The 14,473-nt window shown below is 41.7% G+C and overlaps 1 protein-coding gene across 2 annotated transcripts in view; it reads right to left on the reverse strand.

Annotated features, from left to right (window-relative positions):
• The window catches only part of LOC117515323 (patatin-like phospholipase domain-containing protein 2), a 42,766-nt gene that overhangs the window by 13,052 nt on the left and 15,241 nt on the right, over positions 1–14,473 (reverse strand). Inside the window, exons 2-3 of one of the 2 annotated variants that reach the window (XM_034175823.1) lie at positions 4,276–4,508; positions 3,460–3,525 (exon numbers count right to left, since the gene is read on the reverse strand). In XM_034175823.1, coding sequence (XP_034031714.1) covers positions 3,460–3,525; positions 4,276–4,508 — 299 coding nt within the window. The remainder of the gene's footprint in view (positions 1–3,459; positions 3,526–4,275; positions 4,509–14,473) is intronic. The other variant, XM_034175824.1, reaches the window with a different exon arrangement.

Consider the following 14,473-nt stretch of genomic DNA (forward strand, 5'->3'; position numbering starts at 1 on the left):
CGGCGGCATTTCTGGATGTTGTTGATGTATGGCTTTCGCTTGCATGGTTGAGTTTAACTTGCACTTGTAGCTGTAACGATGAGCTGTGTTAACTGACAATGGTTTTCTGAAGTGTTCCTGAGCCCACGCGGTAAGATCCTTTACATAATGATGTCGGATTTTAATGCAGTGCTGCCTGAGGGATCGAAGGTCACGGGCATTCAGTGTTGGTTTTCGGCCTTGCTGCTTACGTGTATAAATCTTCTGATTATATTATGGACTGTAGATGATGGAATCCCTAAATTCCTTGGAATTAAACGTTGAGAAATATTGTTCTTAACCCTTTGGGGCTGACGCCGTTGTATATGACAGCTAAGAACAAGCTTTACTAAATTATAAATAACTTTTGAATGATATGAGATAGAAACTTACTTTTTTTTTGCTGAAAAGTTAACTCCGCGGACGTTCGAGCCAGCCATCGGCCATCTTTGTACTCCTCATAGAAGCTGTGTGATGACTTGCGCAATTTGAGTGTCCAATCGGAATTGGTTCACCGTCACATGGTTTTCCAAAATCCAATCATAGGGCAGATTTACCAATGAAAGGTCAAAGATAGTTTTCAGGAGTGATGTGTTACTATTTGGCCCATTTGAATAGCCCCCCTGGGTGCTCCAATGAGTACATACTATTAGTACATACTCAGTGTGCCCTGCGCCATTACACACAGCGATCAGTGAAAGCAGGAGCACACGGAGAGCCTCTGATGACAATCTCACGTGCTCAAACAAAGAGTGTAACTATCAGGATTGCTCCACTAGTTTGCATGTGAATGACTCTGTTGCTTTCTCTGCGTAAAGCACTGTTTACCATATCAATGGACAACAAAATGCATAGACCATTTTGTATATATTGTTCAAAATGTGCATTTGTGTTTATTGTTTGAACATTTTTGTTGTACAGTCCTTCACACAAGACCTCAGGTTACCTTTATAAAGTGTCAAAACAGTTGTTTATTATAGTTTGCTACGTGTTTTGAATAAATGTGTGTGGAAAATTATTTTTCTCTTTATTTTTTCCTTGCCTATTTTTGATTGTAAACCTTTATTACACTTATAAAACACAACAAAAACATATATATTCTGAAAGCACAGGTTGCCCTGAAAAAAGAGACATAAAACATGATTGTGGGATGCAGGGAGAGCTGTTAACAGCAATAATAAAACATTTATGCCAGGCGAGTGAACTGCCCAAAAAATGCCCTCGGACCCCAGAGGGTGTTGGACTATGTTTTTCACACAGTTGTTCACAAAGCGATGATCCTCACCCCATCTTTCCTTGTGAACAGCTGAGCCTTTTGGGGATGCTCCTTTTATATCCAATCATGACACTCACCTGTTTCCAATTAACCTATTCACCTTTGAATATTCATCAACTTTCCCAGTCTTTTGTTCCCCCGTCCCACCTTTTTTGTAATGTGTTGCAGGCATCCATTTCAAAATGAGCAAATAATTGCACAAAAACAATAACATTTATCAGTTTGACCATTAAATATCTTGTCTTTGTAGTGTATTCAGTTGAATATAGATTGAAGAGAATTTACAAATCATTGTATTCTGTTTTTATTTACATTTCACACAACATCCCAACTTCATTGGAATTGGGGTTGTACTAATAAATCAAGTGTTTACATTTAGAAATTAAAGCACACTGGAAATTGAGCAAAGGAAACTGGAAATAGACCAGCAAGGACAGCTGGAGAAAATTGCTAAGCAGGATGAGCTGCAAAAGCTGAATTTGAAATGCAAGAGACTTCAAGCATTAAAAGTCAGTGTGAGTGTGGATCAGTTGTTGGAAGGCAGCTGCTTATTTAGTAGCCTGAAGTCTCCTCTGTCCATCAATAATTAATAAATTTGGTCTCATTCCTAAATTTCATGAACATCAACCTAAAACATGTGTGGGTGATGCCAGGGGTTGATGCTGAATGTACAGTGATGTTCTAACAGGCACAGTTCTTTTTGGGTCAGCAGGAAAGAAGAGAGACAATCTCATTTGGAGGTGGTGTGCTGCATTAAAGGTTGCAAACTATGATGACTCCATGATCAATTGTTTGTCAGCCTTTGTAACCCCTCACAATGAACTACTCTCACAATGTGCCAGATTGTCTAGATTTATGTCCGCTCTCTCACATTGTTTCTCAGTGTTTGCTTCTCTGTTGCAGCCTCATTCCACTGCCTTGCATGCTGAATGCAGATTTGGTCACCTCATATGACAGATCTATGCATATTGAACCTCTGCTTGTGTTGTTGGATAATACTTCTGTCGCTCCCTTTAAGGACATGGTTGCCTATTGGAGTGATTTCCCGTGTACCAGAACTCCCCCTGAATAAGCGACTAATCTTCTTGCCTGCCACTTCAAGGAACTCTCATACAGCCTGCTGGAACTATTTGCAGTTGTTGTTTTTCATTCGGCTGCTCCCAGTTTTTGTTCGGGGTTGCCACAGTGGATACAGCCCGATCCGTATTGGGAATTGGCACAAGTTTAACACCGGTTGCCCTTCCTGACGCAACTCCAGTTTTACCTGGAGAAACACACGCAGCCGCTGGTATTCCAACGGTCTCCCATCCAAGTACTACCCTGATCCTGCTCTGCTTAGCTTCTGAGATCTGATGGGATCAGGCTGACACAGAGCAGACCAGCTGCCTGGAACTATTTGCAGTAAACCATCTATTTCTTTCCATTGTTGTGGTTCTCTGTACTGGGATGTTCTGATGTACCTTTTCAGCCACGGGTGGTGCAGTCATTATATTTTGAGTTGAAACTATCCCAGAATGATACAGAAGAGGAGTTCTAACTTGCTGTTCAAAGCATAGATCAGCAATTCACTCCAATAAAAGCCAGATGAAACATACGAGGTCTATTAGAAAAGTATCCAACCTTATTATTTTTTTCAAAAACCATATGGATCACGTGTGATTGCATCAGACAAGCTTGAACCCTCGTGCGCATGCGTGAGTTTTTCCACGCCTGTCGGTTGCGTCATTCGCCTGTGAGCAGGCTTTGAGTGAGGAGTGGTCCACCCCCTCGGCGGATTTTCATTGTCAGGAAATGGCGGAATGATTTGGGCTTTTTTTCCATCATAATTTTTTCAGAAACTGTTAGAGACTGGCAGCTGGAAACCATTCGAAAAATTTATCTGGCTTTCGGTGAAAATTTTACGGGCTTCACAGAGAATAAGGACTGTTACTACAGCTTTAAGGATGGCTTTAGGGATGCTCGGCGCGCTGCCTGCTCACAGGCGAATGACGCAACCGACAGGCGTGGAAAAACTCCCGCATGCGCACGAGGGTTCAAGCTTTTGTGACGCAATCACACGTGATTCAAATCCATATGGTTTTTGAAAAAAATAATTAGGTCGGATACTTTTCTAATAGACATCATATTTTCAACAATATGACCCACTTAACTAAATCTGTACTCACCATTCCACGGTATAAAGGAGGGATTACACCACAGTACATGGGAACGAAACAACTGCACATCAGAACCTGAACATTGCAGAAATAAAAGACATAGCCAGCACATTCAATATTTGAAAAGTGACAAAATGTTTGACATTATGCATCTGCACAACATCACAATACAGCTAAAATGAAGCAATTAAAATGCATTTTTCGTATTGTCTGTCAAGTTTAATTCATGGGGTTTAACAAAAAAAAATCACCTTAACCATTTAGGAATTACAGCCATTTTAATACACAGTCCCTCCATTTTCAGAGTCCATAAGTAATTGGACAAGCTAAATATAAGATCCTTGAAAGCAAAAATCATCACTATTACAGCCAGTTCTCTTGAGACAAGTCAGGTGATGGACACGACTTTCCAAGTTGATGACCATGTCTTGGACTTCATTTACATCAACCATTAACAAATATAAAAAGTATGGTACTGTATGGTAAATCTACCTGGAGTAGACAGTTCTCAAATACTGTACAATAAGGTCACTTGTGAGGGAAGCCACTATGACAGATAATTGAATAAAAACTGTGAAAAGTGCAACTTTTGTCTGTTGCACCATGATAGAGTGGACCCAAGAAGAATTTTCATTCAAGAAAACAGCTCATATCGAGGCTTGAATCACCCATATGTCTTCTGCAAGCTGTGGCTGAAATTTCACAACTTTTGTTGAAGAAAATCCTTCTCTGTGCCACCACACCACAAAGGTGTACAAAGCTGAAAGTCTACATCATGAGCATATCCTGATTACTGTAATGATATTGATATTTTGTGTTTTATACCTGAATCAGATCCTCTCTGCTGTCAAACTCTGACACCAAAACATTTTGCCCATCAGCCACTCTGGTGAGGGACACGCAGAGCTTTCCTGAGGCCCGAAGGTGTGCATCGTCTGGAAGCTTCTCCAACAGGAAGTCCTGCACAGTCCTCAGCAAGCTGAAGGATGGGTGGAAAACCCGCAGTGTGTGTTTCCTGACCTCTTTAGCCGTGGACAGAAGATGAACACACACGTCTTCTGAGGGACAAAGTCAGTCTTTAGACAGACACAAAGTGATGATGTACAGCTGTATGTAAAACTTTGGGCACCCCTGATGATTTCCATGATTTTCCTTTATAAATCATTGGTTGTTTGGATCAGCAATTTCAGTTAAATATATCATATAGCAGACAAACACAGTGATATTTGAGAAGTGAAATGAAGTTTATAGGATTTACAGAAAGTGTGCAATAATTCTTTAAACAAAATTAGGCAGGTGCATAAATTTGGGCACCCCAACAGAAAAACTACATCAGTATTTAGTAGATCGTAGAGAAGCTTGAATCTTCGACTGGACTGGGTTGCTTGACGCGAGGACGTTTCGCTTCTAATCGCAGAAGCTTCCTCAGCTAAAATTCTTGCTCTGGTAGTCTGACTTCTGTTTTGACCCTTGTAGAGAAGAACAAACAGAAGCCACAAAAGCTGGAATTTTAAACCTAACCAGAGCCCTCCTACCGAGAGGCAGACTGCTATTGGCTAGTGACTAAACAATTGTTTAATTAGCACCGATTGTGCTCTAGTTAGCACCCTCCTAATGACAGGGTAGCTGTCCCTCCTAACGATGAAACTGATGGATCTCCTGACGGCTCTCTTAGTAGATTTGCCTTAGTAGATTTTGAACAGTGTTTAGGGTTGCTGTCTTGTTGAAAGATCCATCCCCGGCGCAACTTCCACTTTGTCACTGATTCTTGAACATTGTTCTCAAGAATCTGCTGATATTGATTGGAATCCATGTGACCATTAACTTTAACAAGATTCCAAGTACCTGCACTGGCCACACAGCCCCACAGCATGATGGAACCACCTCCAAATTTTACTGTAGGTAGCAAGCGTTTTTCTTGGAATGCTGTGTTCTTTTTCAGCCATGCATACTGCCCCTTGTTATGTCCAAATAACTCAGTTTTAGTTTCAACAGTCCACAGCACCTTACCTTCACCTCCGAAATGAAGCTGAGTGTGTTTTAGCATACCTCAAGCGACTCTTGTTTGTGGCATGTACGCAGAAAAGGCTTCCTCTGCATTACAGCAACATACAGCATCTCCTTGTGCATAGTGTGCTGTATAGTTGAACGATGCACATAGACACTATCTGCAGCAAGATCATGTTGTAGGTCTTTGGAGCAAGTCTGTGGGTTGACTATGACTGTTCTCACCATCCTTCTCTTCAGCTTATCTGAGATTTTTCTTGGGCTGCCACTTCGGGCCTTAACTAGTACTGTGCCTGCGGTCTTCCATTTCCTCACTATGTTCCTCACAGTGGAAACTGACAGCTGAAATCTCTGAGATAGCTTTTTGTATCCTTCCCCTAAGCCATGATGTTGAACAATCTTTGTTTTCAGGTTATTTGAGAGTTGTTTAGAGGCTCCCATGTTGCCACTCACTAGAAGAGATGCAAAGATGGGAAACATTTGCAAATGGCCACCTTAAACGCCCTTTCTCATGATTGGATTCACCTGTGTAAGGAGGCCAAGTGTCAATGAGCTTACCAAACCAATTTTGTGTTCCAATAATTTGTGCTAAATGTATTCAAATCAGTAAAATGACAAGGGTGCCCAAATTCATGCACCTGTCCAATTTTGTTTAAATAGATATTGCACACTTTCTGAGCTGTCCCTGTGATATGTTAATTCCTAAACTTGTCCATTCTTGTCACTCCCAAAAAGAATCTCAACATCTTCAGCTCTGCCACCTCCAGCTCTGCCTCCTGTCTTTTTGTTAGTGCCACCGTCTCTAAGCCGTACAACATAGCTGGTCTCACTACTGTCTTGTAAACTTTCCCCTTCACTTTTGCTGATATTCTTCGGTCAAAATCACTCCTGCCACCTTTCTCCACCCATTCCACCCTGCCTGCACTCTCTTCCACACTCTCCATTACTTTGAACAGTTGACCCCAAATGTTTAAACTCATCTACTTTCACCACTTCTACTCCTTGTAACTGCACTATTCCACTGGGCTCCCTCCCATTCACACACATGTACTCAGTCTTGCTTCTACTGACTTTCATTCCCCTTTTCTCTAAAGCATATCTCCACCTCTCTAGACTAGACTCAACTTGCTCTCTACTCTCACTACAGATCACAATGTCATCTGCAAACATTATAGTCCATGGGGACTCCTGTCTGATCTCATCCGTCAACCTGTCCATCACCACTGCAAACAAGAAAGGACTCAGAGCTGATCCTTGGTGTAATCCCACCTCCACCTTGAATGGGTCTGTCATTCCGACTGCGCATCTCATCGCTGTCACACTATTCTTGTACATGTCCTGCACTACCCTAACATACTTCTCTGCCACTCCAGACTTCCTCATACAATACCACAGCTCCTCTCTTGGCACCCTATCATAAGCTTTTTCTAAGTCCACAAACACACAATGTAACTCTTTCTGGCCTTCTTTGTACTTCTCCAACAGTATTCTCAGAGCAAACATTGCATCTGCAATGCTCTTTCTCGGCATGAAACCATATTGCTGCTAACAGATCTTCACCTGTTTTCTAAGCCTAGCTTCTACTACTCTTTCCCCTAACTTCATGCTGTGGCTGATTAGCTTTATGCCTCTGTAGTTACTGCAGCTCTGCACATCACCCTTGTTCTTGAAAATAGGAACCAGCACACTTCGTCTCCACTCCTCACGCATCCTCTCACTTTCCAAGATTTTATTAAACAGTCTGGCTAGAAACTCTACTGCCATCTCTCCTAGACATTTCCATGCCTCCACTGGAATGTCATCTGGACCAACTTCCTTTCCACTCTTCATCCTCTTCATAGCAGCCCTCACTTCTTCCTTACTAATCTCTTGTACTTCCTAATTTACTCTCACCACATCATCCAGCCTTTTCTCTCGCTCATTTTCTTTATTCATCAGCTCTTCAAAATATTCCCTCCACATTCTCAGCACACACTCCTCACTTGCTTGCCTCTACTGGTGGTTGGCTCTCACTGCGGTATTGTATCACTTCCTGTTCCGGAGCACAGCAGTGTTTTGCTGTATCTGTTAAATCTGTGCAGTTAGATTGATCTAGTTACCTAGATAAAGATTTGTTTCACAGTGTAATCTTCACGTGTCTTAACTAAAGCACTCCCTCTGCTGAATCACCTCTAAATTATTTACACATTATTCACTTTGTGTGTTTTTAGGAATCCGCTAGCTTAGCGCAGCTACTAGCTCTTAGCCGGTTTAGCATGGCGGCTTCTCCTGTCTCTCCCGCACTTTTCTGCTCTGGGTGTGAAATGTTTAGTTATTCCTCGGCCTCCTTTAGCAGTAATGGTACTTGTAATAAGTGTAGCTTATTCGTAGCTTTGAATTGGAGACTCGGCTCCGCACCGTGGAAAATTCTACAGCTAGCCAGGCCCCTGTAGTCGGTGCGGACCAAGGTAGCTTAGCCGCCGTTAGTTTCCCTCTGGCAGATCCCGAGCAGCCTGGAAAGCAGGCCGACTGGGTGACTGTGAGGAGGAAGCGTAGCCCTAAACAGAAGCCCTGTGTACACCGCCAACCCGTTCACATTTCTAACCGTTTTTCCGCACTCGACGACACACCTGCCGAGGATCAAACTCTGGTTATTGGCGACTCTGTTTTGAGAAATGTTAAGTTAGCGACACCAGCAACCATAGTCAATTGTCTTCCAGGGGCCAGAGCAGGCGACACTGAAGGAAATTTGAAACTGCTGGCTAAGGCTAAGCGTAAATTTGGTAAGATTGTAATTCACGTCGGCAGTAATGACACCCGGTTACGCCAGTCGGAGGTCACTAAAATTAACATTGAATCGGTGTGTAACTTTGCAAAAACAATGTCGGACTCTGTAGTTTTCTCTGGGCCCCTCCCCAATCGGACCGGGAGTGACATGTTTAGCCGCATGTTCTCCTTGAATTGCTGGCTGTCTGAGTGGTGTCCAAAAAATGAGGTGGGCTTCATAGATAATTGGCAAAGCTTCTGGGGAAAACCTGGTCTTGTTAGGAGAGACGGCATCCATCCCACTTTGGATGGAGCAGCTCTCATTTCTAGAAATCTGGCCAATTTTCTTAAATCCTCCAAACCGTGACTATCCAGGGTTGGGACCAGGAAGCAGAGTTGTAGTCTTACACACCTCTCTGCAGCTTCTCTCCCCCTGCCATCCCCTCATTACCCCATCCCCGTAGAGACGGTGCCTGCTCCCAGTCCACCAATAACCAACAAAAATCTATTTAAGCATAAAAATTCAAAAAGAAAAAATAATATAGCACCTTCAACTGCACCACAGACTAAAACAGTTAAATGTGGTCTATTAAACATTAGGTCTCTCTCTTCTAAGTCCCTGTTAGTAAATGATATAATAATTGATCAACATATTGATTTATTCTTCCTTACAGAAACCTGGTTACAGCAGGATGAATATGTTAGTTTAAATGAGTCAACTCCCCCGAGTCACACTAACTGCCAGAATGCTCGTAGCACGGGCCGAGGCGGAGGATTAGCAGCAATCTTCCATTCCAGCTTATTAATTAATCAAAAACCCAGACAGAGCTTTAATTCATTTGGAAGCTTGACTCTTAGTCTTGTCCATCCAAATTGGAGGTCCCAAAAACCAGTTTTATTTGTTATTATCTATCGTCCACCTGGTCGTTACTGTGAGTTTCTCTGTGAATTTTCAGACCTTTTGTCTGACTTAGTGCTTAGCTCAGATAAGATAATTATAGTGGGCGATTTTAACATCCACACAGATGCTGAGAATGACAGCCTCAACACTGCATTTAATCTATTATTAGACTCAATTGGCTTTGCTCAAAATGTAAATGAGTCCACCCACCACTTTAATCATATCTTAGATCTTGTTCTGACTTATGGTATGGAAATTGAAGACTTAACAGTATTCCCTGAAAACTCCCTTCTGTCTGATCATTTCTTAATAACATTTACATTGACTCTGATGGACTACCCAGCAGTGGGGAATAAGTTTCATTACACTAGAAGTCTTTCAGAAAGCGCTGTAACTAGGTTTAAGGATATGATTCCTTCTTATGTTCTCTAATGCCATATACCAACACAGTGCAGAGTAGCTACCTAAACTCTGTAAGTGAGATAGAGTATCTCGTCAATAGTTTTACATCCTCATTGAAGACAACTTTGGATGCTGTAGCTCCTCTGAAAAAGAGAGCTTTAAATCAGAAGTGCCTGACTCCGTGGTATAACTCACAAACTCGCAGCTTAAAGCAGATAACCCGTAAGTTGGAGAGGAAATGGCGTCTCACTAATTTAGAAGATCTTCACTTAGCCTGGAAAAAGAGTCTGTTGCTCTATAAAAAAGCCCTCCATAAAGCTAGGACATCTTACTACTCATCACTAATTGAAGAAAATAAGAACAACCCCAGGTTTCTTTTCAGCACTGTAGCCAGGCTGACAAAGAGTCAGAGCTCTATTGAGCCGAGTATTCCTTTAACTTTAACTAGTAATGACTTCATGACTTTCTTTGCTAATAAAATTTTAACTATTTTAACTATTTAACTAAAAATTACTCATAACCATCCCAAAGACGTATCATTATCTTTGGCTGCTTTCAGTGATGCCGGTATTTGGTTAGACTCTTTCTCTCAGATTGTTCTGTCTGAGTTATTTTCATTAGTTACTTCATCCAAACCATCAACATGTCTATTAGACCCCATTCCTACCAGGCTGCTCAAGGAAGCCCTACCATTATTTAATGCTTCGATCTTAAATATGATCAATCTATCTTTATTAGTTGGCTATGTACCACAGGCTTTTAAGGTGGCAGTAATTAAACCATTACTTAAAAAGCCATCACTTGACCCAGCTATCTTAGCTAATTATAGGCCAATCTCCAACCTTCCTTTTCTCTCAAACATTCTTGAAAGGGTAGTTGTAAAACAGCTAACTGATCATCTGCAGAGGAATGGTCTATTTGAAGAGTTTCAGTCAGGTTTTAGAATTCATCATAGTACAGAAACAGCATTAGTGAAGGTTACAAATGATCTTCTTATGGCCTCAGACAGTGGACTCATCTCTGTGCTTGTTCTGTTAGACCTCAGTGCTGCTTTTGATACTGTTGACCATAAAATTTTATTACAGAGATTAGAGCATGCCATAGGTATTAAAGGCACTGCGCTGCGGTGGTTTGAATCATATTTATCTAATAGATTACAATTTGTTCATGTAAATGGGGAATCTTCTTCACAGACTAAGGTTAATTACGGAGTTCCACAAGGTTCTGTGCTAGGACCAATTTTATTCACTTTATACATGCTTCCCTTAGGCAGTATTATTAGACGGCATTGCTTAAATTTTCATTGTTACGCAGATGATACCCAGCTTTATCTATCCATGAAGCCAGAGGACACACACCAATTAGCTAAACTGCAGGATTGTCTTACAGACATAAAGACATGGATGACCTCTAATTTTCTGCTTTTAAACTCAGATAAAACTGAAGTTATTGTACTTGGCCCCACAAATCTTAGAAACATGGTGTCTAACCAGATCCTTACTCTGGATGGCATTACCCTGACCTCTAGTAATACTGTGAGAAATTTTGGAGTCATTTTTGATCAGGATATGTCATTCAAAGCACATATTAAACAAATATGTAGGACTGCTTTTTTGCATTTACGCAATATCTCTAAAATTAGAAAGGTCTTGTCTCAGAGTGATGCTGAAAAACTAATTCATGCATTTATTTCCTCTAGGCTGGACTATTGTAATTCATTATTATCAGGTTGTCCTAAAAGTTCCCTGAAAAGCCTTCAGTTAATTCAAAATGCTGCAGCTAGAGTACTAACGGGGACTAGAAGGAGAGAGCATATCTCACCCATATTGGCCTCTCTTCATTGGCTTTCTGTTAATTCTAGAATAGAATTTAAAATTCTTCTTCTTACTTATAAGGTTTTGAATAATCAGGTCCCATCTTATCTTAGGGACCTCATAGTACCATATCACCCCAATAGAGCGCTTCGCTCTCAGACTGCAGGCTTACTTGTAGTTCCTAGGGTTTGTAAGAGTAGAATGGGAGGCAGAGCCTTCAGCTTTCAGGCTCCTCTCCTGTGGAACCAGCTCCCAATTCAGATCAGGGAGACAGACACCCTCTCTACTTTTAAGATTAGGCTTAAGACTTTCCTTTTTGCTAAAGCTTATAGTTAGGGCTGGATCAGGTGACCCTGAACCATCCCTTAGTTATGATGCTATAGACTTAGACTGCTGGGGGGGTTCCCATGATGCACTGAGTGTTTCTTTCTCTTTTTGCTCTGTATGCACCACTCTGCATTTAATCATTAGTGATTGATCTCTGCTCCCCTCCACAGCATGTCTTTTTCCTGGTTCTCTCCCTCAGCCCCAACCAGTCCCAGCAGAGACTGCCCCTCCCTGAGCCTGGTTCTGCTGGAGGTTTCTTCCTGTTAAAAGGGAGTTTTTCCTTCCCACTGTCACCAAGTGCTTGCTCATAGGGGGTCGTTTTGACCGTTGGGGTTTTTACATAATTATTGTATGGCCTTGCCTTACAATATAAAGCGCCTTGGGGCAACTGTTTGTTGTGATTTGGCGCTATATAAATAAAATTGATTGATTGATTGATTGTTAGCACATCACCATGTGCATCTTTTACCACCCTAACCTGCTGCACATCCTTTCCAGCTCTGTCCCTTTGTCTGGCCAATCGGTACAAGTCCTTTTTTCCTTCCTTACTATTCAACTTCTTGTACAGCTCGCAATATGCCTTTTCTTTTGCATTTGCCACTTCTCTTTTCACCTTACACCGCATCTCCTTGTACTCCAGTCTACTTTCTTCATCTCTCCGACTATCCCAAAACTGTTTCGCCAACCTCTTTCTCCTTATGTTTTCCTGGACCTCTTCATTCCACCACCAAGTCTCCTTGTCTTCCTTCCACTGTCCAGATGTCATACCCAGTACTGTCCTAGCTGGTTCCCTCACCACATCTGGAGTACTTTTCCAGTTGTCCAAAATTGCTTCCCCTCCAACCAGTGCTTCTCTCACCTGCTCGCTAAATTTCACACAACAATCTTCCTCCTTCAGCTTCCACCATCTGATCCTTTGTTGAGCTCTCACTCTCTTCTTCTTTACCTCTAAAGTCATCCTACAAACAACCATCCCTTGCTGTCTAACAACACTCTCTCCTGCCACCACCTTACAGTCTCTGATTTCTTTTAGCTTGCATCTCCTATAAAGAATGTCGTCGACCTGTGTGCACCTTCCTCCACTCTTATATGTTACCCTGTGCTCCTCCCTTTTCTTAAAGTAGGTATTCACCACAGCCATTTCCATCCTTTTTGCAAAATCAACTACCCTCTGTCCTTCCCCATTCCTATCCTTGATACCATATCTACCCATTACTTCCTCATCACCTCTGTTCCCTTCTCCAACATGCCCATTGAGTCCGCTCCTATCACCACTCTTTCATGCTTGGGCACACTCTCCACCACCTCATCTAACAGACTCCAGATTTCTTCTTTCTCCTTCCTCTCACAACCAACCTGTGGGGCATATGCACTGATGATATTCATCATCACCCCTTCAATTTCCAACTTCACACTCATCACCCTGACAGACACTCGCTTAACCTCCAACACACTTTTAACATACTCTTCCTTTAAAATGACCCCAACACCATTTCTCTTCCTGTCCTCACCATGGTACAACAACCTGTACCCACCGCCGATGCTCCTGCTCTTACTTCCCTTCCACTTGGTCTCTTGCACACACAATATGTCTACCTTTCTCCTCTCCATCATATCAGCCATCTCTTTCCCTTTACCAGTCATACTGCCAACATTCAAAGTACCCACTCTCATTTCCACCCTTCTAGTTTTCTTCTTCTCCTGCTGTTTGTAGAAACGTTCTCCTCCTCTTCTTCATTGTCTTCGCCCAGCAGTAGCCCAATCTCAACTGGCACCCTGTTGTGCAACAGCACCGGTAGTGGACGTTGTTAACCCAGGCCGCGACCAATCCGGTATGGAAATTCAATTCTTAGTCTGCATAGTTGGGTTGGCTTGTTTTACGCCAGATGCCCTTCCTGATGCAACCCTCCTCATTTATCCGGGCTTGGGACCGGCACTCAGAATGTACTGGCTGCACACCCCATGTGGCTGAGTTTGGGGTTTGTCCACCCAAGAGTTCAAAATTGTCAGAGGTGAGGTTAGCACATGTAACACAACTTATCAAGATCAAAAAGAAAATTGGCATGTGCTGATAGTGCCTGGATTTTGCTTGACAGATTGGTATTCCAGCAGAGGATGCACAGAATAAAAAATAATAATAAAAAAAATTTATGTAAACATAAGGTGTATTTAACTATTTCATGGTTGTTATTTAAGAATAAATGCTCCTGTGTGTAATATGTAGAACAAAAATGCACTCATGTGCTGGCTATTAAAATAAACAAATATCTTTTGTACGTCTTTTGTACAACCCCAATTCCAGTGAAGTTGGGACGTTGTGTGAAATGTAAATAAAAACAGAATACAATGATTTGCAAATCTTCTTCAACCTATATATTCAATGAATAAACCACAAAGACAAGATATTTAATGTTCAAACTGATAAATGTTATTGTTTTTGTGCAAATATTTGCTCATTTTGAAATGATGCCTGCAACACATTTCAAAAAAACTACATCACCTTTCCTTCTAACAAAACTCAATAAGCGTTTGGGAACTGAGGACACTACTGTCATGATTGGGTATAAAAGGAGCATCCCCAAAAGGCTCAGCCATTCACAAGCAAAGATGGGGTGAGGATCACCACTTTGTGAACAACTGCATGAAAAAAAATTTTAGAACAATGTTTTTCAATGTTCAATTGCAAGAAATTTAAGGATTCCATCATCTACTGTCCATTATGAGATCAGAAGATTCAGATATTCTGGAGAACTTTCTACACGTTAGTGGCAAGGCTGAAAACCAACATTGAATGCCCATGACCTTCAATCACTCAGGCAGCACTGCA

Source organism: Thalassophryne amazonica, chromosome 8 (assembly GCF_902500255.1).
Source record: "Thalassophryne amazonica chromosome 8, fThaAma1.1, whole genome shotgun sequence".
In the NCBI taxonomy this organism is placed as follows: Eukaryota; Metazoa; Chordata; class Actinopteri; order Batrachoidiformes; family Batrachoididae; genus Thalassophryne; species Thalassophryne amazonica.